Source organism: Bactrocera neohumeralis, chromosome 6 (genome assembly GCF_024586455.1).
Source record: "Bactrocera neohumeralis isolate Rockhampton chromosome 6, APGP_CSIRO_Bneo_wtdbg2-racon-allhic-juicebox.fasta_v2, whole genome shotgun sequence".
Taxonomy (NCBI): domain Eukaryota; kingdom Metazoa; phylum Arthropoda; class Insecta; order Diptera; family Tephritidae; genus Bactrocera; species Bactrocera neohumeralis.
In genome coordinates, this window is record NC_065923.1 from 2617751 (window position 1) to 2641613 (window position 23863).

Here is a 23863-nt window from a genome sequence, read left to right on the forward strand (position 1 = left end):
CCTATAGTTTCTTTGTGTGGTGAGTGGCAATAGAGCGAAGCAGAAGAAGGCGCACGCTAACGACATTAACAACAACAAGAACATCAACAACATCGATCAAACGCACATTGAGGTTAATGTATAATGATATTACAGCTAATATATGGCGGTTTTAAAAATAGTACAAATAGCAACAAACATATATCGGTATGTGAGTCATAACTTAAATCCGCTCTGGTTCTTCAGCTTGTAAATCTGCAAAGCTGCAGTGATTTCCTCGGTTAAAGTGGGACAAAATAAAAAAGGCCAGCAACAACAAAGCTCGAAATGAAAGTGAATTAAACGAAAAGTTAGGCCAAGTTCCAGCGAAAGAGTGCACGAAAGGATGCTGCGTTTCACTTAGCCTGCGGCAGGCGAATTGTTCAAAGCATAACATGGCAAGCCGAAAATGTCAAGCGTAAAAAATTGCGCGCATAGCGACAACGTCGTGTTTGCGGACGCTTAAGTGGAAAGTAACAGCAGGGGCTGCTTTGTAACAAGCCGTTGCAAACGCTACGCCAGGCAAATTAGTGAAGCAGCGAAGGCGAAAACTTTTCAACTTTGAAGAAAATTTACTACCACCCCCTCACCGCAAGCGGCCGAAACCAGCAACCACCTCAGCAGCCGACCGACGCTTCATTATTTAGCTGTTATTACGGTTGTCGCGTCGACTTTTTTCGCATTGTGTTGTGGCTGTAACCTCAGCTATTATAAAATAATAAAATCATTTATTTTATTATAGGATAATCATCTTTGTCATTATCTCCATTATGCGTGCTAGGCTGGCGGCGACTTAGCTGCGTTGGTGGGGGGCTGTTCAGCTTTGAACCCTTTGCTATTATCCCTTGCTCACGCCAATTTAGTTACTTTGCGTTTTGCCTAAAAGCGATTTGCACACATACACACGCACACACATACTTCATGCGGCTCGTTTGTTGCTGCAAGGAGATCAAACTTCTGCTGCTTCTTCTTTTTTGCGTCGGAATTCTTTATATTCGCCGTTTTATGTGCAAGTGTTTATGTATTTTTAATTTCGCTCTTGCTACTCTAAGCGTTGGCCTCACAGACGCTCCAGTAGTCAACACTCACGCACTTCCTTGCAGTCCTTAAATAATTTTTTGCGCTTTGTCGTTTTTGTCACAAAGTCATTACTCATTTTACGTACTGGGTTTTGGTGATAAAGTTTTGCGAAAAGCACCCTTTTAAAGTCATTCAATATTTATTTAAGTGTGTATATGCATTCGAGGCTGTGCGCCTTGCCATATCCGCGTAGTTGCAGGCGCAGCCGCCCGCCTCAAAGTAAAAGTAGGTAATTTCATTATAAGACTTTGGAAGCTTGTCAAACTTTAAGCTACAGCAAATAAAGAAGGACAATGTTAACATAAAAGAAAGATGGGGTATGAAAGAAAGTCCACGAAGTGCGAATTGTGGGAAATGTAGGTGAAGATTGGAGCAAAATCGGTTATGCCTGTTATGAGTGGGAAAATTTTTAACAGAAATGGATTAAAATATGTTGTAAGGAATCTGAGTGGTAAGGTTTTTGATTTGATTAGCTTTGGTTTCTGCCTGAGAATTCTCAAATAATGAAAACACTTGATTGACAGTCACTGTTGTACAGAGCGACACTTAGAGGTGAAATGGTATATCAACAAATTATATTATTTTAGTGAGGTTTGTCAGCAGCTGCACCTCACTCTTTTTAAATTTTTAACCAAAAGTTTAAAATGCATGTTTCCACCTAACTGTATCTAAAACCACTCTACAAAGTATGCTATGCAGTCTTTGAATGTGTTTGTTGGTTAGCGAGGTTGATCTCCTAGCCAATACCAAGTTGTTATAACTGACCCGAATGTAACTAGTTTGTTACTAGTTCAAACATTACCCAAATAACTGTCATTTTAAAGAAAGCGAGGTAAATTTCGTAGCTAATACCAAGTTATTTCATAACTGGTCGGCATGAAACTAGTTTGTAATTAGTTAATTTTACGTAAAAGAAGGTTTCTAGTGATTTATGTATGTTTTAAGAGAAAATGTGATTCAATGTTTATCTAAAGTGCTTTCTGTTCTCATTAAAGGTGTAATTTGTTGAAAAATAAAAATTACAGTAGTGAAACATTCACAAAAGCCGTAAACACAAACATCTTTTTGGACAAAGTAAGCGACGCGCATTCTACACCGCCAAATTCGAAAAGACTATACGAGACTTTGCTCGTTTACAATGAAAATTAAGTCATACTGCGAACGCAAGCAAAGTGAAAGCAGTGAAAATCGCATTTGGCCCATATCAAAATTTTTGGTTTCAAGCTGAAAAAAACGCCAACAAAGTAAATGCTGCGCGAGAGGATGCAAAAAAAAAGATATGAAAAAGAGATAAAACTTTCTGGTAAAAGTCTGCGCTCAGCGGCGTGAGAGGCGGCACACCAACAACTTTGCCGCTAATACATACATATAATAGCTGTGATTGGCGCGTGTCGCATAAATAAAAGGAAAAATAATGAAAGCAAAAACAATAATGTGCTTTTGTTCCAAAAATGGCAGCGAGTGTGAGGTAAATCGCGCGTTAGGTCATTGGCTGACAAAGCGAAAACTTAGTTGCTTGTGCTGTGATTAGCGCAATTAGGCAGAATAAAAATTTCCTGCTTTTTCATTTAACATTTAAGTCAGCGTTGCTTTAAACGCAGTCCTTTGCGTGGTAATTTTAAACTTTAGTGGATGCCGTTGGTCAACGCTTTGTGCGCGAGCGTGTGAGTTGTGTGTTGGCTTCTTGTTCGCAGTTGGGTGCGCACGGAAACACAAAGTTTTTCGTTGTAACTTTTATACATTTTCCGCCCAATATGTAAGTGCATACAAGAGCAATAACAGCAGAAGCAACAGAAGTCGCGAAAAATGAAAAGAGAAAAATATATATAGAAAATCAAAAAAAGTAAAAAAAAAATTGGGTTGGCAGCAATGAAAGCGAAGTCCCTTCAACAAATAACTGCCACAGCTACACCGCACTCACTTATTGTATGTGAAAGAGTCAGCGGGCGGCGCGTAAACAAGTTGGAAATAAAGTTAAAGCAGCAGGCATACGCTTACATATACATGCGCACCTACTGGCACGCTGACACACTGACGCGCACTGCCCCCAGCTAACTTTGTATGTTATGTGCAGAGAACCTGCTTTTCGACTTTCAACTTCCTCTTCGCAATTTGGCTCACCCATTTCCGAAACGCTTGTATGTACTTGCACTACTTCATATCGCCGGTACATGTGTATGAGTGTGTGTGTGTGCTTGGTGGCCGCTTCATAAAATGTAATCAAAATAAACGCCGCGTAACGTGAAATGGGCGTTAAGTTGGTGGGGTATATAAATATAGATATTACTTTTGTATGCGCTGTAGGTGTGTGTGTAACTGTTGCGTTTCCGAAAAAATCGCGCGAAACGGTAACAAACAGCTGCCGGAACGATTTTCAATAACAACCAGTCGACAGATAGTCGTGAGTGTAGCAGCTGGGTCGTGTGTCAAACGAATTGCAGTTTAAGCTGCCGGCGCTACGCCGCTCCTGTGCCCTTGTTCTGCACGAAATTTTGTAAAATATTTTTGTTTTAAGAGGTCAGTAGATCTTTTTTCAAAAAACTTTTTTTTTTGCATTTTCTATTCTCTTATACCTTAGAATTAATGTAGAAATCCACTTTACCATTGGAAGCTCGATGTTCGGAGCGCTCGGAGTGCACACCTCAAACTTTAAACGCGTTTTCCTCAAAAAACACACTTCTTTGAACTGGCGGATATGATTCCGGTCGAACTAAGTACTCAACCGATTTGCTTAATCTTTTTTTTTTAATGTTCACAAACTGCCTGGCTATCGTTCCTACTAGATTGATAATTTTTTATAATTTATTGACAGATGTCATCATAAAATTCCGAAAAAATTTGTATATACACTCCACGATATACCTCATGATATGTGAAAAAGTTCTATTGTAAAATAAAAATTTCTATGACAAAAAAGTGTCAAAAAAACAGGCCATATTATCCTACTGACTCCTTAAAATTTAGTGGAAGTTTTTTCTGTGTTCATTTTCATAACTCTTCTTCTGTGTTTGCATATTTCTTAACTGCGACGCTTTATTTTTCTAGACATCATTGCGCTTTTACTGCTGAGATTTTGAGTTATAAATTTTCTTAACGATCGTGCTAAGCATGGCACAGTAGGGAATATAATTTTTGTTCATTTCAGCTTTTTCGTGAGCTATTCCTATCTACACTCTCTGTCTCTCTATCGCTCTCTCACTCCCTCAGCTTTCTTAATTGTCTAGTTAAAAGGGTACACTGGCAATTCTGACAGAACTAAACTCATCTGTTTATGTTTAATTATTTATTGCCCGATAATATAATATTTGCATATACAACTGCCGTGGCGTATGAGTGACATGCGTCGCTGCATCTAACAAGTATTTACACGTGCACAGAGGCACTTAATTTTATTTCTGAGTTTTACTCAAGAATTTTAATTATAATTACAATTTTGCTTTTATTTTTATTCTTAATGCTTAGTTTCATTTTTTTTTAATAATTTAACTTTAATTTGCATATTGTATGTGATTTTGATTTTGGTTCCAATTTTTGAATTTAATTTAACTTACATTTTTATTTGAATATCAATTTAAATTTTTGTTTTAATTTTAATTTTTGTATTAATTTAATTTTAATTTTAAATTTAAATTTAGTTTTATTTTTGATTTCTCTTTATTTTTTATTTTTTTTAGTTTTAATTTTTTTAATAATTTAATTAAAATGTATTTAAAATTTTTTCATTAGATTTTAATTAAATATAATGAGATGTGGTCGTCAATGGATATTTCCATCTTTAAGAAAAGCAAATGCCTTGAAAAGTACATATGCGAATATATACATATGTATGTCTGCATGTATGTATGTGCACGCATATAACAATATAATACTAAACAATTTTATTTTTCCCGCAGCATCGCTTACAGCAACCCATATCAATTACGAAAACGAACCCAAATAACATATCAAAATACTAATAAGTCTGTAATAAAAACGAATAAACAAGAGCAATGCAGGTAAACATATCGCAGTACTCACTGAAAAAAATATATAAAAATTATCAAAAATACACGCTAATTGCATATCCGAACAAAAAATAAAAAACTAATTAGTAAACAAATAAGTAGTGGAATAATTTTTTAGAAAAAAATGAAAGAAAATCAGTGAATGCAAAGCAAAGCTAAATTCAAGTGTCTGGTGCAAGCAAAAGTTATCAATTATCATTAAAATTTCCAAAATAATTAAGCCAACGAAATGCAAAGTGTTTATTAAAGCTCAAAAAGCTGCAAAGTTGAAAAGTGCGCGCAAAGTTTACGCGTATTCTACGAAATTTCAGCGAAAATCCATTCATTAGTGCAATTTAGTTTAATTAAATAAGCAAATCCGCCTAAAATTATACAAGCATAAATAGAAGTTAGCAAAATTCGTAAAGAAAAAAAATCCGGAAAAAAGTGTTAGCAAAATATTTGGCAATCCAATTAAAAATTTCCCAATTTGTGTGCTAGCAAAAGTGCCGTTTTTTTCTTTATTGTACAGAAACGAAATAATAAAAATAAGAACGTAACAAAATGGCGATGGTTATATCGACGCGCGCGAAATTGCTAATAACCGCGTTAATATTATTCTTCTGCCTGGGCATTGTGCTCGTGACGGGCTCGACGAAGGGCTGGTTCATACCAAATCGTTATAACGGCGAGCGGGTTGCTGCTAGGATACAGGTAAATCATTTTGGTGAAATTTTTTGTGAAGAGAAAAAACAGAAATAATAGAAATTGAGGTTGTATTTGTATATTTAGAAATTATAATATTAAATTATAGTACAAAAACCTATTTTTATACTCCTCCTGAATTTCAGAGTGAGCTTTGGCTCTATTGTTAATATTTAAAAACAAATTCGTTAGCTTTCATGCCAAAGGCACAATTTCATTCATACAAAAATGTATAAATAACTGTTAATTAAAGTTTTAGCCTCAAGCACTTGCGCAAATATTGCTTAAATGCATTACTAACACACACTGCAGTAACAAGTTATGCAACAATTGTTATATAAATAGAAAATCTGCAATTAAAATCCACTTTCAATTGTGTATCGTTTTCATTGAATATCTGTTGTATTATTTTCCGGCTAAATTCCATTTGCGCATTTTTCATTTAAATATTTTTGTCACCCTCAAATTAATGTTGCGTATACGCAGCGGCGTGTGTGCGCCAGCGGTGCTTATATTTAATTGTTAGTGATTACGACTGCTTATATAAGCTATTTAACTGACAAGTGGCAGTAATTATAATAATGTCGGCATTTTGGTGGAAAATATCAAAAGTAAATATAAATACGCGGTGTTCAGTAATGCAGCAAATGCATACTTTTTATGAAACTTTATAGTATTGAGCATATAACATTAAAATGATAATGGCATATATTATTATAAACAAATTAGCAATAGCTAATCTAAAGCCATTACAATTGCTATCTTTGTTGTTTTGGGCACTCAACATTATATATAAAACATAGCCATAACTTTTTCACCGAATTTCACAACTAATTTGGCATATGAAGCAGGTCGTAAAAACCATTTACTCGAGCGTACAATTGCCACTTGAACTAAGCCCATTACCCCATGCATTTCATGGCACTTAGCAAAATTGCTCGCCACTTGCGCTTTGCCACATTGATATGTATATGTGTGTGGTCATATTACAACAAGCGTATAATTTTCAATCCCAAAGGATAAATCAATTCGTGTCTTTAATAAAATGGTTGACAAAAATATTATGCAGATATATATATGAAAAATGCTCGCAACATACAAACATACACATGTGTTAAAAACTTAACGAGCGTGTGTAGCTATATATATATATATATATATATTTAAGTATATAAACAAGTTTCCCTATGCATAATGCATTTATAATTCGTGGGTTGTGTAATATTTTGGTTCAATGTGTGATTGCGCGCTTCGCTGCGCTCTAATGATATGACTGATGTCATGTTATCTAACGTATTGTTATATAGTATATTCATAGGTATTTGGAAATGTTAAGCTCGCTAGGCTATCAATAATCTATATACTTAACTAATGAGCGTTTATTTATTTATTTGGCTGTAATTACTGTGGAGTTAGGCTCGCGCTATTAACCGCGTGTAGACACTTGCTAGTTATGGAAGCAAGGAGTCTTCTTTTTGGAGCCGCGAACAATAGAATACTAGAGTATAGTTGACGCAGTTATTAAATTTGTAGCAATCAGTAAATGATTTAAAAAAATATATGATTACTTATGATAATTTCTTTTTTAATTGTGTCTGTTAGGTAATAAGTTTTGAATATGAACCCTAACACCAGTGGAGATATCGAGAATAGGGACTATACCAAGAGAAAATTTCACACATTATTTAATATGTAACGTAACAGGTTTCATACATTTTGTCTTGTAACTATTTTTGAATAACAAATAGATGAGTTTTTATCCTTCTTCTTCTTTACTGGCGTAAATACCGCTAACGCGATTATAGCCACTTTTATTTAAAAGTAGTAAACAAAAATATTCCCTAAATTTTTTACGGATTTTTCTATTATTTCTCTTTATTAATTTCTGCACACCTCGTTGTGTAGGGGCGTGGCACATCATAAGTATTTTTTTGTTTAATTCGACGACGTATCTAGCAACTCGACGATTATTTTTCAAGTTCCTTAGATAATTTCCCACTAACTCTTTATCGGGCAAAATTAAGGTTCGTTTCGAGGTTTCTCTCTTTTTTAACAAAATTGACGTTGTTGTTCTTCAACGAACCCAAAGTGGATTGAGCGATTTTGGCTTTACTTTTCATTGCCACTTAATTCCCTTTAGCAATTAATAGTAGAACCTTTTTGGTCTGTCCACCATCAACATTACCTTAAAGGAGCCTAGTGGAGTGCCCTGTGTTGTTGAATGTTCTAGGGCAGCTTAAGGGAACTGTATGCCTAGCTTCTCCCGAGCAGGTCATGTCGTCTGCTTTTGGTTTCCTTCGATAACTATTTTAGTGGATGCCATGATGTTTTTAACACACCAAGACATAGATTTCCACTGGAACTGTCAATCTCAAACCCATTATTCTGTATTGGAGAATGAAATTTAATCTATTTTTAAAGGTCGCGTTGTCAATGTAGCTCGAGTTTGAGTAATCAACCCTATAATAACATACGTTAGGTTAGCTTATTACTTTTTCGTGAGCCTTTCATAATTCCATGTTTCTTTGTTTTTTTAACTAAAGAGAGTAGCTTTGAAGATTCGTAAATCGTGACCCTTTTTAAGCATGTCGCTTTTGTTTGCTTGAATTTTAATCCTAAATGTTAAGTTCATTACTTCTGGGTTTTGTTATGTTCCGATAGGTCGTGCTTTTAATATGGTATTATTTGGAATTTTGCAATGGAAATTCAGTTAAAATATTTTAAATTTATCGCACAAAGCCAGCTTAAATTGTGATATGCCAGACTTTGGCAATTGGAATAACATACTTTTATTTCACAATTTCGGTACCAAATTTAATTTCTTGGAGCATTTTTCAAACTTAAAATGTAATGTTTAGATATCAATTTCTTCTAAATGCAAACCATAAAATATTCCACATTCAAACTCATCTCCCTGCTACTCGTAATGAGTTTAAAAATAAACAAAATTCTTTGAAATGAAATTTATAATTACTCACTCACATCATAATTGTAACACAAATATTTTCCTACTAATATTCCAACATTACAAGGCGCCCACGTCGTTTATTGCCCTCTGCGCGTTTCGGTGACAAATGAGTGTATCCAGCAGAAGGCGCGAGTTTTAATTACCCACATTGGCAGCTTGAGGTGGCATGCCACGCACCGGGCACCAATAACCGCGCGCCACATTTACCGTGCCGCCATCAAACCAAACAGTTGAGGTGTTCTATATGTAGCAGGCGGGTTTCGCTGGTCAACCGAGAACGACAGTAGCAACAACAACAGCAGTTAAGGCTCATTTAAGGTTTCAAGGCAACAGCCGCCGCATGCGTTGACAGCGCTGCAAATTTGTGCGCTTGCCATATAGAAAGAAGGCGCGCTTGCTCGCGAATTGCGGAAAGGTCAAGTGCATAAGTATGCACGAATGTGCAAAACGTAAAAACGAGTGAGATTTTTCGGCGTTGACTGCGATTGTGTGTGTGTGCAACGCGCTAAATGCTTGTGGTGCACAGTTTTGTAAAGCGAGGCATTAATGATTACAAATACAAAGCAAGGCGTTATAAATTTCCATTAGTATTGCAATTGCAACAACAACAGCTGCTCTGGTGGTCAGAGGTTTGTTGTTCTGATGTTCTGTCACTTTTTTTCGCCAGCAAAAATTAATGGTAATTATGCGCATTGTTATGCGTGACGCACACAAGCAGAATGCGTAAATACAACAAAAACAAAGAGGAAAAAAATCAAAAAACACCCAATAGTGTGCGTAGCGAGTACGCCAGCTGGCTGCCAACAGCTTTGCGCCTACGAATGCTTTTCATTCCCGCATACATATGCGCCAATTACACTTTACTGCCCCGCTGCGCTGGCATTTACCGCTACATGCATACATACAGACACATAAATACACGGCTTTTTCACTGTGGCTTGGCGCACTCTGGCGATTAGTAGAAATTAGCGAGTAATGTGCCTGTGTGTTTGTGCATATTAAGTGGCATCTAATCAACACACTAGTTGGTGAGAGGGGTGAGCGCGGTGCGTTCAAAGTGCTAAAAGGCGGAAGCGTGGCACGCATTCCTGAATGACATAAATCACTTTTTTCTTCTTTCTCTATTTTTTTCTGAAACGAAAAAGTGAAAGAGAAGGTGAGGGGGTAGTGGAGGAGAGGGTGCAGAAGAGTTAAGGGTGAAAAAGGAGTGTAGTTCTTTTCCGCACATTCTTGGTAATTGGCATTTAAAGTGGCAAATGGCTGGCGGTGTTGCATTAATTGAAGGCGAACGAGTTGAACAGGGCGTATACTTGACGGCACTACAAGGGCAAGCAAGTGCTGCAATTATTTGCCGCCATTAATTTACCATTAGAAGGGAACGAAAGCGAAAACTTAAACACAGTCGAGTCGCTACGCCAGATGTGGAATTGTAGTTAGTATTTTTTTGCAAAATTTCGCAGAATATAAGAAAAAATTTAAAAAATGCAATATTGAAATATCTTCTTTAGAAACGTTGTATTTGAAAAGATTGCATCAGTTTTTCGACTTTTAAATCATAATTTTCAGAATATATATTTTGGTTTACTAGGAAACTATTTTCATACGAGCTATATTTTTTAGTGGTCCGAACTAAACAATTTCTTCGAAGACTATAGCACTGGATAATTATTCGCAAATAACAAAGTTATTCTTACCACGACTTTAATTTATCGGTTGGTTTGAATAGCGACTCTGACATCGGCGCTACCGACAAATAGGCAGCTTCTTAGAGAGAAAAATGCGTGTAGAAAATTTCAGGTATATATCTCAGGTATAGATCTCAAAAGCTTGTTTCTGTGGGGTCAAAAAAGAAGAACTCGTGGCAACGCTGGAGTAATAATTAGGTGCAGCCAAATTTTTTATAATCAGTTCATTTCAGAAATCATTGACAGTGAACGCCTTTGACCATTAGTCCGAAGTTCGAAAACTATTTTTTTAAATATATGGAGACTAAGGAAGGTACAGAATCGATTTTATACATTTTTGACACCAGTCCATATAAATATTAGAATCAACTCTCCACTTAGTTTAATTAAGACGTCGCACAAATTTACCGTTTTTTCGGTATAAGGTCAGCCATAATGCTATAGCCTTCGAAGCTTCAGATATTCGATATCTGGTGCCTACGAAAATTGTAATCTGAATTCGGTCATATTTAGACGAGAATGGAAACATTTAAGTTGCACTATTCCTCCTTAATCTGCTGGAAGTTTGTAATATCTCTATTTATAGGTGTTGGTTTAATCTTAGTTCGCACATTTTCAAAATGTGTTCAATTTAGTAAATTAAATTTGCAAGCATATCCTCATATATGTGTCTACAATTCCATTTAATTTAGAAATATATTCACAAATAATGCACACGGTAATTGCTTGAAATGCTCCCAAAAATATGCTTTAATATAAAGTAATGCCATCTATAATATAATATGTTTTCTATATCATTATTGACGCATCACAAAAGTCAAGCAGCTGATACAATTTCACATTTCGCCAACAAATTGGGTCACCAATAGCTCCAGGATGCATTTATATACATGTAAGGGTGCGTGTGTATAAGTGTTCAAATACTTACACTCGAGCATAGTGTAATTACAACACTTTAGCTGCCAAAGTAACAATCCAAAATAACCATGGAGACAAAAACCTAAGAGTAAACGGCTTTGAGGGAGTGCACGGCCTGAGAAGCAGCAACAAGGTAGAAAGTGCCAGAAGGAGGAAATGTCGTGTTGAAAGCTTGCCAGCCGCTGTTGTCAACATTGACGTTGACACGACTAATAATCGTCAGAAAGCCAGTTATCGACTGCTGCACACCTAAACACACACACATACGTACATATACATACATTTCATACTCGATTTGGGCGCGCAGGCGGCTGAGTGTGTTGGCAATCGCTTGAATTCGTGCTAAATAAGCAATAATGCCAATTATTCAAGCGGCTATTAAGCGGCTGGAAATGCGAAAAGGTGTCGAGAAAAGTCGAAATGGAGAAAAATATCGCATTGTAAGCATACAACAAAGAAAATATTCGCCAAGAAAAGCAACTAAATTGTAATTATTACTTTTTCTCGTTGATTGCCCCACTGCCAAGTGCCGCCACTAATGAAGTGTTTTGTATTGCGCACTACAGACGCCAGCACAGGCACGAGCACGAACAGGAATAAATAACGAAAATAATTCTCTTCTTTTTGTTTTGGGGCGCACTTTTGTTTCGTGCTAATTTCTATTTATATTTCTTGCTTGAGGAACTCTGCTTTATTTATTTTAATTTTTTATTCAAAGGACTTTCAGCTCGTTAGGCAAAAAGTAACTAATTGACACATAGTTTTTGTACTATTTTGACACATTTAACTCCATTTGCAGCAACTACACTGCTTACATATAACTATTTCGTCACATTTTAGCCAACTGTAATTAGCATTCGTCATAATAATTACTTAATCATTCCTTAACAAGCTGCTTCTAGACTAAATATTGCCGCTATGGTTTACTTAAAGAATGTATTTGTTTTGTTGTTGTTGTTTGAAAACTATGTTTTTTTGGTTATGCTGAGAAATTGTTCACTTATTATTGGTGCTAGAAGTTCAATGTTATTAATTAGCTCACCTATAACGGTGTAAATTTTTCAGTGTCTGCTACTTGGCTTCATTAGCACTTGCTCAAACTATAAGCGTTAATTCGCTAACTTACGCCAAACTTTAGCTCCTCCATTACTCTTATTTTAACCTTTATATTGAGACACTCTTACACACATACACACATCCATATATATGCAACTCTCTGGCGCAGCACATTATCGGCGCACTCACACGCTTTAATTACGAAAATTGAATTCAAGTTTTTGGCTATAAATTGCTGGCTTTATGCCATTTTCAATATAATTATCACACTCACACCACAAAATATGTACATGTGTGTTTGTGTGGGCTAACAAGTTGAGCATAGTTGTGAACATAATTGCCGGCATATGTTTTCGGAGTTCCCCTGCACTCTCGCAATCATCGCTCTATTAAGGTGCGGGACTTATTTCCAGTCTAGCAGGATGATAAATGCATTCAGCTGAATAATTGCTTGAATTTTCCAGGCTGTGCTTGCGGTAAAGGCATTATTTGCGAGAGTGTGCCAAGCGGGGCAAGTTTATTAGACAGATAATTATTATGGTGGGATATTTAGTAAATATTAAGGCTTATTTATTGAATATAAGCATTCGTTGGTAGTATATGTTTATAAGTAGCAGATATGAGCTTAGTTATGTCTATAGATGGAGTACACAGCACAATAATTTGGTATTATGGAAATGAATTCGCAATGCAATTAAAGCCTTTAAATTAATAATTAGTAAAATTTATATGTTTTGAACTTGGCTCTATATCTCTTCCTTTTACTTTACAGTGTAATACTGAGGATACTTTTTTTACAGTTATTTTTACTTCTATTTTCATATAAAATGATTTATAAAATAGAAAAACAATTTGTCAGGAAGAAGACTTACTGAGAATATTTCGAGATGAAAATATGAGTTTCTCTCAGCTCTGAAAATAAATCCACATTTCATCACCAGTCAAGATTTCATAGACCAGTTTGTAAGTAGCGCTATTGTATGTTTTTAACATTTCTCTTGACCAATTGAGACGAGCACTTTTTTTGTACGATCGACAAATTGTGTGGCATCCAACGTCAAAAAAACTTTCTCACAATGAAATGTTCATGCAGAATTGAACATTTGCTGGTTTTCGAGACAACAACTGATTATGGACGAAATTTGTCTTAGATTGATTTACGAACTCGACCGAATTCACCATGCCATCGCCAAACATTGGTCTTTAATGGTGCTTAATCGCCAAAAACTGAATTAAGTTCATCGATGAACTGTTTTAAGTTAAGCTACGTCGAAAGTTGTAAAAAACTATCTATACAAATTTCAAGCTTTACGAGAAAGTAGTGAGTTCTTAGATTGCAAGACAAGCGTTGCCAAATTCCGAAATATTTGAGTTGGAAAAATGTTCATTCTTTCAACAGTTTACTATACCTATTGCAAATATTAAATATTGATAGTTCTCGGCTGGAAGGATACTCGCTGCAATAACATTCAAATTATGTGGAATATTTGATCAAATATAGAAAATAGCTGAATATTTTTTCCAGCGCTCCCAAATGAAGGCAACGTTTTTCTACTTCTGTATTCTTATCTTTTTAATTTCACTTTTAAGGTAATTATTTTATAGTTTTGATTAGCCCTTATAGTATTTTATAATATAAATAATTATTGGCAGACATCTCATAACAAAGGCGATATCATGCAACGACTTAAGGAAAATCTGCTAAAAGGTAGAAGAAGAAGAGATTATAGAGCATCTTCTTTGAGAATACAATGCATTGAATGGGAAAAAAATTAAAACTATAGGTCTATGATTACTTAACTTCGTCTCGGAAGTTGCACAAGATTTTCTCAAAAATATATAATAAAGTGGGGAGATTTTAGTCCTGTTGGTTTCACAATGGGCATCTAAAGGCCTATGTTGGACGTCCTACTAAACCTACTTATGATATTTGATTTTGGCGTTATTTGACATACTATTAGCGTTAGGCGATTCGAATTTTTTATTAGCAAACAGCGCATTTTGCAATACAACGTAACCATCGTATATTCCCCCGATTAAAGTATTTTTGTTCTAGAATTTTTGTGCCAATTTTTTTTACTAATATTTGTGCATTTGACTATTGCACAGACATAACTGTTACTGCCAACGGCACAACTAATAGCCTAAACCTTTCACCCAAATTGAAATTTTACAAAAAATCTAAGCAAATACGAAAACAGTCTCGCAATTCTTAGAGAAACTTCACAAAAGCGAAATAACTGCGTTGTCACTAGCGGCTTACCATATATACTTACACACACCCCTAAGAGTACTCTCAAATTTACCGTTTCTTGTCCATTAAGCGAGAGAGAAATATTAAAGTACTTTTGCCAGCAGCTCATGAGTAGACACACACGCACACACAAGTGACACAGATCCGTATGCATTTGTATATTTGTTAGTATGAATGTGTACTCTCAGGCCATACGCTTGGCGCGCAAGCATATAATCGACTGTCGCTGCCTGCAAAGAGGAGAATAGAGGCGAACAGACATAAGTGCCGTCTTATGAAGTCAGCCAAGAAGTTGAAGAAAATGGAATTGAGCAAAAGTTGTATGCAATTGCACTTGAACGAGCATTCATCTACCAGCAGCATAAGCAGGCATGCATTTTAGTATACATATGTGTATGTGCCCTACCAATTGCAGACATTTGTGTACATAAATACACTCGTATTTCAAGTGCACTTCATATTCCATATGTCATTATTCCGTATGGAAAATGAAGATGCATTTAAAAATAGTCGAATTTGAGAATAGCAGACAGAAGCGTATTTTTAGGGACGAAGCTAGAAATTTACTGTTATCGCTTGCTAGTGTTTGTGCGCCATTACATGTTTGCAACACAAAATAAATGTAAATTATTTCTTTAAATAAATCTTGTATTTGAAATATTTGTTTGCTTAAATTGTTTGTTTTGTAAAATATTCGGTCGATTTTATTTAAATTTGGTATATGTTTCTATTAACTATAGAACTGATTGGATTCTTAATATTTGTGTTTCTAGAGTGAGAATAATATATGTATGTCTAGAATTGTAGCAATAATCAGTCGGTTTTGCTCAACATTCATTAAAGTAAATTGTGAAAGCACCGAAAAATCGTAAAAAGTTATAAAATGGTGTTTTTATGGTTGCTTGAATGAGTTGTATTCACAATTAAGACGAGTTGAATTCAAAAGTTTCAAAAGAATTTAAATTTATTTTACAAAGATGTTAGACTAGAGCAGAAGCTTTTGAAAACGATAAATAAATTAAAGATTCATAGTAGGTTGAAACGCATCGAAAACGAAAGATAGCATGACAAACTTTAAAAGAAACATATTTTTGGAGCGGGAAAAGGCAAAGGAAAGCCGTAGTTGTATTTTTTTTAGAGTTAAAAATGGTTTCTTTGATTTTTGGCAAAACTACTGGTGCTAAAAAACTTATAATTTGACGTTCAAATTTGTAATTGAAAATTAGGTTTTTTTTTTATTTCAGGTCAATATAAGCAGAAAAATTAAATATTTTAAACAAAAAAAGTATAGAGTGTTTGGGACATTAGAAAATAAATTTACAAAATAGTAAAAAAAAAAAATTAAATAAAATTAAAACATTGTTATTTGGAAATTTCACATAAATTTTGAGGTTATGTGATGAAACTTTATGTTCCAAAGTCATAGATATTTGTAATACCTACAACTTTGTCATATACATATAATACATTTTTTCTATAATTTTTCCGGAAATCGAGATAAATTGATTTGTACTCTTAAAAATTCAACCTCGCTGACCCCCTTGCCTTTTCGTGACCTTACTAAATGTTTTTCCAGTAAATAATTGTTATTTTATTTCGTATTGGTTCTCCGGTCTTAATGCTGTAAGTATTCTTGCTTATTTACTTAGTAAATGAGGAGTTGTAAATACAATTTTGAATAAATGTATTACTAGTCGAAATCGAAATAACTTTACTTAAAGAAGCAAAACTAGCTAAATATAGAATTAAATTGTTGTAAAATATATAGGAAATTTGTTTAAAAATTTTCAAATTAGAAATAAATGTTATTGAGTGGCAAAATTTTATGAATTTTTATTACTATTTATTATTTATTTATTTCAAAAGAGAAATTCATTGTGCAAGCTAATATTTAGAGCGTTATAATTCTAATTAAACTGGATCCTCTCTAATATTCTTTGATTTGAAATTTCATAAGAATTTCAAATAAAACGATGTCCAAAGGTATGCGTCAATTTCAGAATATTTGCCTCAAATCGAAGCATATCTGCTTTGTTCATATTAGTAGTCTTATCGCAAGTACATAACATGAATTTGCATTAAAACATCTCCAAAATGTGTTGGATCTTTGATATTACCTTGACTTATGCAAATAAGAAATAATTTGTTACAAGGGCTCTAGCACTTCATCTAAAGCAAGTTGTAAATCAAACAGATGGAAGTAAAATAAAATCATAAAAACTAAATCGCAAATGCGGTCGATTTGGCGGAAAGTTTCACATAAATTTTATTGCGAGGGTCTCAGACACACAAATACGTATGTAACACAATTGTTGCCGTGCATATTTATTCAAACATACACACGTGGACTTAAACTTACCGGCAGACACAAAGGACTGAAAAGCGCTCTCAACAAGCAAGCAACATTCCAACTCCACTTCTCTGATATCTATAGAGCTTTGTAAACATAAATACTTCAGAACTTTAAGTCGATTCACACGGACAAATATATAATAACATACATAAATACACACACATCTGTTTAAAGCTCTTGGGTAAAGCCCATGTTTATAACACCATGACTTAATATTGGCCCTAGTCGAAGCTATAAAAGAAACGGTAACTCTAACACTATGCAAAGGTACATTCGTGAGTGTGTTTGCATGTGTGTAGCTCAAATGGCCGTAGAGAAGCACTTTGACGCTACAGGAAAAGCGATATATGAAAAATTCACTCAGGCGTAAATGCACAACGAACGCTTTTGGAGTGTGTCATCACTTACGGTTACTAGCTGCATTCAAATACACACATACACACGCATACTTCCACACATGGAGATGTTGTTGGAGACACATCAAAAAATATATACGAACAGCTAAGCAAATGCTTATTGTTATGGGAGTCAGCAGTTGGCAAGCTTGATGGTTCCAGGCAAAGATTTCCAACCCTTCTACTTTTATGTGAAATATATATACTCGTATATATAAACACACATATCTTTGGTTACATCGAAAAGCTTTTGCCTCGCATATGTGCCCACATGTAGTTGTGACGGTTGCCGAGAGAATCATTCACAGGAAATTGCATTTTTGAGTGGATAATTTTCTATGTGCCTGTCGAGTGCGCACACACACACCAGTATTATAAACTACGAGACACACATACTTATGCGGCTTTGCTGTGCGCTTATATCTAGTTGCGCCAAAAGCATATGCCCGCCTTCGATGTTGGAATATTTTTGTGCATAACTAAATTGTATTTCCTTAAGGTCTTCATTGCCAAAGCAACTGTTTAACAGCGCTCGTTTACTTTCCACAGAATATCTCGATTTCAGTAATTGTGTAATGATGCGTTAACACTGGATGCGAGTGCTGGAGCGTTAGCGGTTGATCAAAGTGGTCAAAGAAAAGAAGGAAAAAGCGGAGAGGGAGGCGAATGAGTATCTAGCTGTTAAAGTTGTTGAAATTTGTTAAAGTTTTATTGAATAACGCGTTGTATAAGCAAGGCAATTTTGTTATATTAAAGTACTTTTAAGCTATTCAAAGTGAGGGGTTACATTTTTAAGAATTTAAAATTTACATTAGTTGGTGTTTATTAATATTAAGTTATATATTTCATAAAAAGTCCATTGACATTCTCTTAGCTCGTTTTAGTTACATGAAAATATTATCGAGGAATTTTTCAGTTGCAATCCCTAGGGTGAGCGTTCATTCAGTTATCAGTAGATCAGTAGCCAGCCAAAACTACACTTATCAAATGGTGGCAGTTATTCTTGTCTGTATGTAATTTAAGTCATAAAATTATCTAGAAAAGAAAATTCTAAGAAAACAGTCCTCTCGCAAGAGAAACTCGTTTTTTTATACTCGCACATTTCCAGGAACAAGCAATCTATCATTCGAATCGTTTTCGTGTGAAATTTTGTATACCTTTTCTAGAAAATTTCTTTTTTTCGATAAAAGTTCTTCCAATTTTCTTTTTTATTTTGAAGATTACTCACATCATCGATTTTGCTCAATTCCGTATAATAATTTTATTACTATATTTTTCAACCTTTTCAAGAAAACATCTCTCTTTTTCTAAAAATTCTCCCAATGTTATTTTTTGCGCTCCGAAAAGTATGCAACATTCTGAGTTTATAGAGTATTGTTCAAAACCAAAAGTATATGATGCTAAAAAACGGATATTGACTATTCCGTTAACGTTTTATACACCCAAATAGTTCTAGGAACAAGCAAAACATCGATCTAGCTTGCTTTTCTTTAAAAGAATAACTATTTTCGTATTTTTTTAGGATTTATCTGTACCTATTTTTTAGCGTCTAACTGTATGCTTAATGTATACGTATAATAATTCGTATATATTTCCATTAAAGAATATTTATTTCAACAATTTTGGTCTTCTGCCAATTATATGAAGGTTTCCACAGCAATTCACAGAATTTTAATGCATGAGTTGTTGCTCTTTTAACTTTTCATTAAAATTGGACCTCAATAAGAGCTTTGTCGGAGATATAGTAAGATTTCTTCCCTTTACCTACTACCAATGAACCCTCCAACTACGAATTTTAGTATAATTCGGCAACACTTTAATGGATTCCGCTGCTTCTAGCACTTTGACGTAATCAAAGAATAATCGAGTTAGTTGAAAATCTTTGAAAATATTTTAAAACAGCGTAGAAAAATCCAACACTCATTCTTTGTAGGACGACGAGAAGTGTCTGTATTTGTCTACCCCAGTGCGCAGCCACCCGTGCAAATCAATATATATAATATATAATATTTTTCTAGACTCAAACTCAGGCGCCGCGCTACTAGCTGAAGACCATCATCGCTCAGCGGCACTGCCAAGCACTAAAGTCAGTAACAAATCAGCTTTTCGCCACTAGGAAATCCGCACGCTGAATTTTGACGAAGTTGCCGATGACTGCGTTGAAACTCATCAACATCAAGCTATAATGCCGGCGCTGCGCTTAGAATGCAAAACGCCAAGCGGCTGATGGATGATGGTCAATATAACACACACCAGCAACAAGCAAACATACACAGGCGTGGCAACTGCCACGAAGTTGCAATCTACTCTTGTCGTCCTTCTAATATGGCAACATTGCAAACTGCAAAATGCCACAGACCAAGACAAAACGGGCGGGCGGCAGGCAGTAGCCAAGCTGCCGCAATCGGCGCACTGTAAGCGGCATGTTGTTCAAATCGAATGCAGCGCCTGGCAAAACACTCCATGAGGACAAGGAGGGCTGGCAGTGGCTGGCGGAGGGCTGTAGCAAGTGGTGGCATGCAATTTTCTAGGTTGCTGGGTAAATGTTGCTGATCATGTTGCGCCGAAATTGAAGTTTTTGTGCTGTCGTCGCTCGAGAAGTCGCAGCGCAATATAGTTTTTGACTTTTCCCTTGCAACTTTGACTCATTTTGTGTTTGTGTATGTGTGTGTGTGCTCCACTGCTGTCGTCTTCTATGCGCTCGTGTGCGCCTGCAGACTTGTGAAGAGTATTGATGTGGCTGCGTTCTACTGGTGGCAACTACGAAATACGATATCAATGAGCTGGCGAAAGCTTGTAGTTGACCGTGTTGGGCCGTTGCTCTGGTCGCTGCTGTCTGCTGGCGCTGTTGTCAAGGCAACACGCGCAAGGACATGGCAGCAACACTACATTACAAGAACGTGCTCTGAAACTGTGTTTGCCCCCGTTATTGTTGCTCTCTTTTCCAGCTACTTCTTTCTATGTGACGCGTGTGTGTATGCTTGTCGGCATGTGCTTTTGCCGCCAATTGGTTATCAATCTTGTTGTGCGGATAAAGTCTTGGCGGGAACACAAACGCACATTCTGCTAGTGAACAAACAGGACACACATACACATACATGTATAAAAAAGTATATAATTACGCAACTTAATATAATCACAAACACAAAGACGTGCCTTCATACGCACTGCGGCATACATAAATGCCAGCGCCAAGCTCGTCAATGTCTCGCCGCCCTTCGTTCACGACACGACCCGACCTCAGCCACACCGTCAACCGCAAACGACTTTGTGTCGCGCAAGCAAAATGAGCGAACGTTGATAGACAGGCCGTCAGTGGGTAATTGTGTGCTGATTTTCTATTTGCGGTGGCTGCTGAAGTGTTGCGGGGGCGGCGTTTGGTAGTTGGGCCATGTTGTTTGTCGTAAACGCTTTCCGAGCACGTACAACGATTGAATTAGTGAGGGATTTGAAAAGATTTAGCTACAATACATACTATACATACAGTATATCCGATCCATAGCAACAGCCACAACGCCCAGCTCTCCTACACTCGCTATCCCCCACAAGGCTAAGCAAAATAAGCATTCAAGTGCCGGCCATGTCCACTTGAGCGTCTATTGGCGCGGACTTGAGCGTAATATGGCAATCTATGGATCTTAAGCATCGCCATGGTGATACGCACAGAAGTTGGCTTAATGCAACAATAACAACGAAGACGTAATAGGAACGTAAATAATGAAAAATAAAAGCACCACAGCACACTTTGAATATGATGGTTTGCGTGGCAGGAAGAAAATTAATGTGCGCACGTTGTGCAACTGTTCTTGTTGTTACAGCCATATTGATAGATTACAGATTTTAGCATGAAGGTGCGCTTCTGCCATTCTGCGCCGAAAATCACTTTAATGGCATTAGTAATATTTTGCTAAGCCCTGGTATATGTTTCAATTATGGCAGCATTTTTTCAAGATTTGGTAGCGCGTTGTTGTTTTTGTAAATATCGTTAAAATTGGATTTTGCGTGTCACGGAAATTGCTGGGAAGATGAAAGTATTTTTTATTTTCGGAATATTTTATCGGAAGAAATCAAGTTTCATATTAATTTTATTACTTGAAAGTTGTGGTCAACTTTCGACTAACTTGAGTGCAGTCATCCTGTTTTAAACAGAAAAATGCGTTTCGTTTGAAATTCTTGTAAACTAAAGATGTGAGTATAAGTCTATAGGATTACATTACTTATTATATATGCAGCTTAAGTAATTTTTTCTTTACTCTCTATATTCAAAACATTTCACTTTCTTTACTAGCTTAGAGATTTTTTATTCTTTACTATTTGACTTTTGTTCTAAATGTTTTATGTACGTATTTTTATCATTGGATCAGATTGGTACACTATACAATAGTTAACCTTTTATCGTAGAGTAAATACTTTGGACCTTACTTAGACCTTATAACAAACGTTCATATGAAAGCAATATAAAATATGATTACTGTCTTTCTTCTAAGCTGAAGAATTTGCTTTTGATTATAGATATATTATGCAACTTTTTGGCCTGCAATAAAATAGAACATTTTAATATAACTATTAGGACTAATAAAAGCCTAGATGGCAGCTTTAGCACCCAATTGGCTTTATTAAAATTTCCGTATACGTATTTTTATCATCAGATTTACACTAAAATATTTCTAAAATACTATAACATATTCGGCACAAACTCAAAAATGTCTTAAGGGGTATGGCCTTGTGGAATTTTGGTTTTTTAGTTTTTTCGGTTAATCTATGATTTATCGTCACAAAACTAAGTTTCAAATTGATTTATGGCGCGGAATATTTTTTCATTGGAATTTAAGCCTTTCCTATGTACATATGCTAAGCCTATTTCACCGCTGAAACTTTGAATGCTTTTTTCTCAAAATTATTTTTGTTCAGTTGGCGAAATTTGAAAATTTTTGTCTGACAGACTTCAATTTTTGAAATTGACTATTTAATTGGATTTTATATTTATTGGTTAGAAGTGCGTAGGGAAATTTTGAATAATTCAAAAACTTTTTTTATGGCTGGGTTACTACGACTAAAAATTTAAATTTTTCTGTTCAAATGTCCATAATTTTTTAAAGAATCAATATTTTCATATTTCCCTTTTTTATTTTGTCCCAGGACAATACAAAAAAAAAAACAATCAAAGAGACATCGCATCAAACTTACAAAAAAAATTTCACCAGCTCGAGGTTCAAACTTGTTAAGTTTATCATTAGTTCTGAGTGTAAATGATAATACCATGAAAAAAAGAACTAATGAATTTCTACAAGATTTTATACCCCGAATACCCCTTAATTGCTAAGATGTCGTATACTTGTCGTCTTCTCAAATATTTTAGATAAATTAATTAATTTAATAAAAGAGAACATAAAAAATAAATTTATTCTAAAGTAATATCAAATGTATATTTTATTGCCCTCAGTGGTGTTTTGACCTTCAAAGTTCAGTTCGGATATTGGAAGTAACAGTTTTGCTAAGATATTTCACTTACTTCGTGTTATTTCTGTTAGGGTTAGGTATGTGACTTTGCTGAAATTGCCTAAATGTAGGCAATATTTTTTTAAATTTATTTATTTCTATCTATATTTTATCTATAATTTTTCTCTGATTTTTTTTTATATTATTACATACATATATTTTATTTATCATTTATTATTAAAATTAAAGATACCTACTGAAAAGTCTTCAACACCTGTCTTCTGTGGACGCACTAAAGTCTTCGTTAGGTATGTGACTCTGCTAAAACGACCCTAAATGTAGGCCACATTTTTAAAAAAGTTCTGTTCCCATATTATAATATAATGATAGTATTATTATGATATTATCATATAACAAAAAGAAATTTCAACTTAATCACTGCTTTATTTACACTAAATTTTAATTATAAAATCGTGCTTAGCATTGATGAAAATGTAAGCGCACACAAATTTGATTTATTATTTTGGTTATATTATAATTTCTTGCTCTCACCTGCCATTTGAATTTTAATATAACATTGTGTAAACTTTTCTAACTTAATTCACTAGACATCCAATTCAGCTTAACAGTAAACCGGCTTCGGATTACGTGTGAGGCAGACAGCTTTGCCAATTTAGACATTAGTGCAATCTAAAATGTACAAGTAACAACAAATTATGGTTGCAATAATTTTTAGTTGCACTCATAGTTTAATTGTTACCAGGTGTTGCAAGCGTTCTGTTCAACTGAATTTAACAATTTTATTTCAAATTTTCCGAGCGCCGACAGAATTTTACAATGTGCAACTTTTAATTGAATTTCTAAGCTCTGCCAATTTGCGTTATGCTCTGCACTATCGCACATGTATGTGTGTGTATTTCGACATTGGTGCTTGTATATGTGTGAATATATGTATATAGCATGTGTATGTGTCTGTTGAGTTGTTGCGCAAAGTCAATGAGTTAGTTTT

At 35.1% G+C, this 23863-nt stretch overlaps 1 protein-coding gene across 6 annotated transcripts in view; it reads left to right on the top strand.

Moving 5' to 3' along the window:
- Window positions 1–23863, top strand: part of LOC126762490 (collagen alpha-1(XVIII) chain) — a 420330-nt gene that overhangs the window by 112464 nt on the left and 284003 nt on the right. For 3 of the 6 annotated variants that reach the window (XM_050479269.1, XM_050479266.1, XM_050479268.1), the window contains exon 2: window positions 4992–5795. The exons of the other annotated variants lie outside the window; for them this stretch is intronic. In XM_050479269.1, the coding sequence (XP_050335226.1) occupies window positions 5646–5795 (150 nt within the window). In that variant the 5' untranslated portion in view covers window positions 4992–5645. The remainder of the gene's footprint in view (window positions 1–4991; window positions 5796–23863) is intronic. 6 annotated transcript variants of the gene reach the window in all.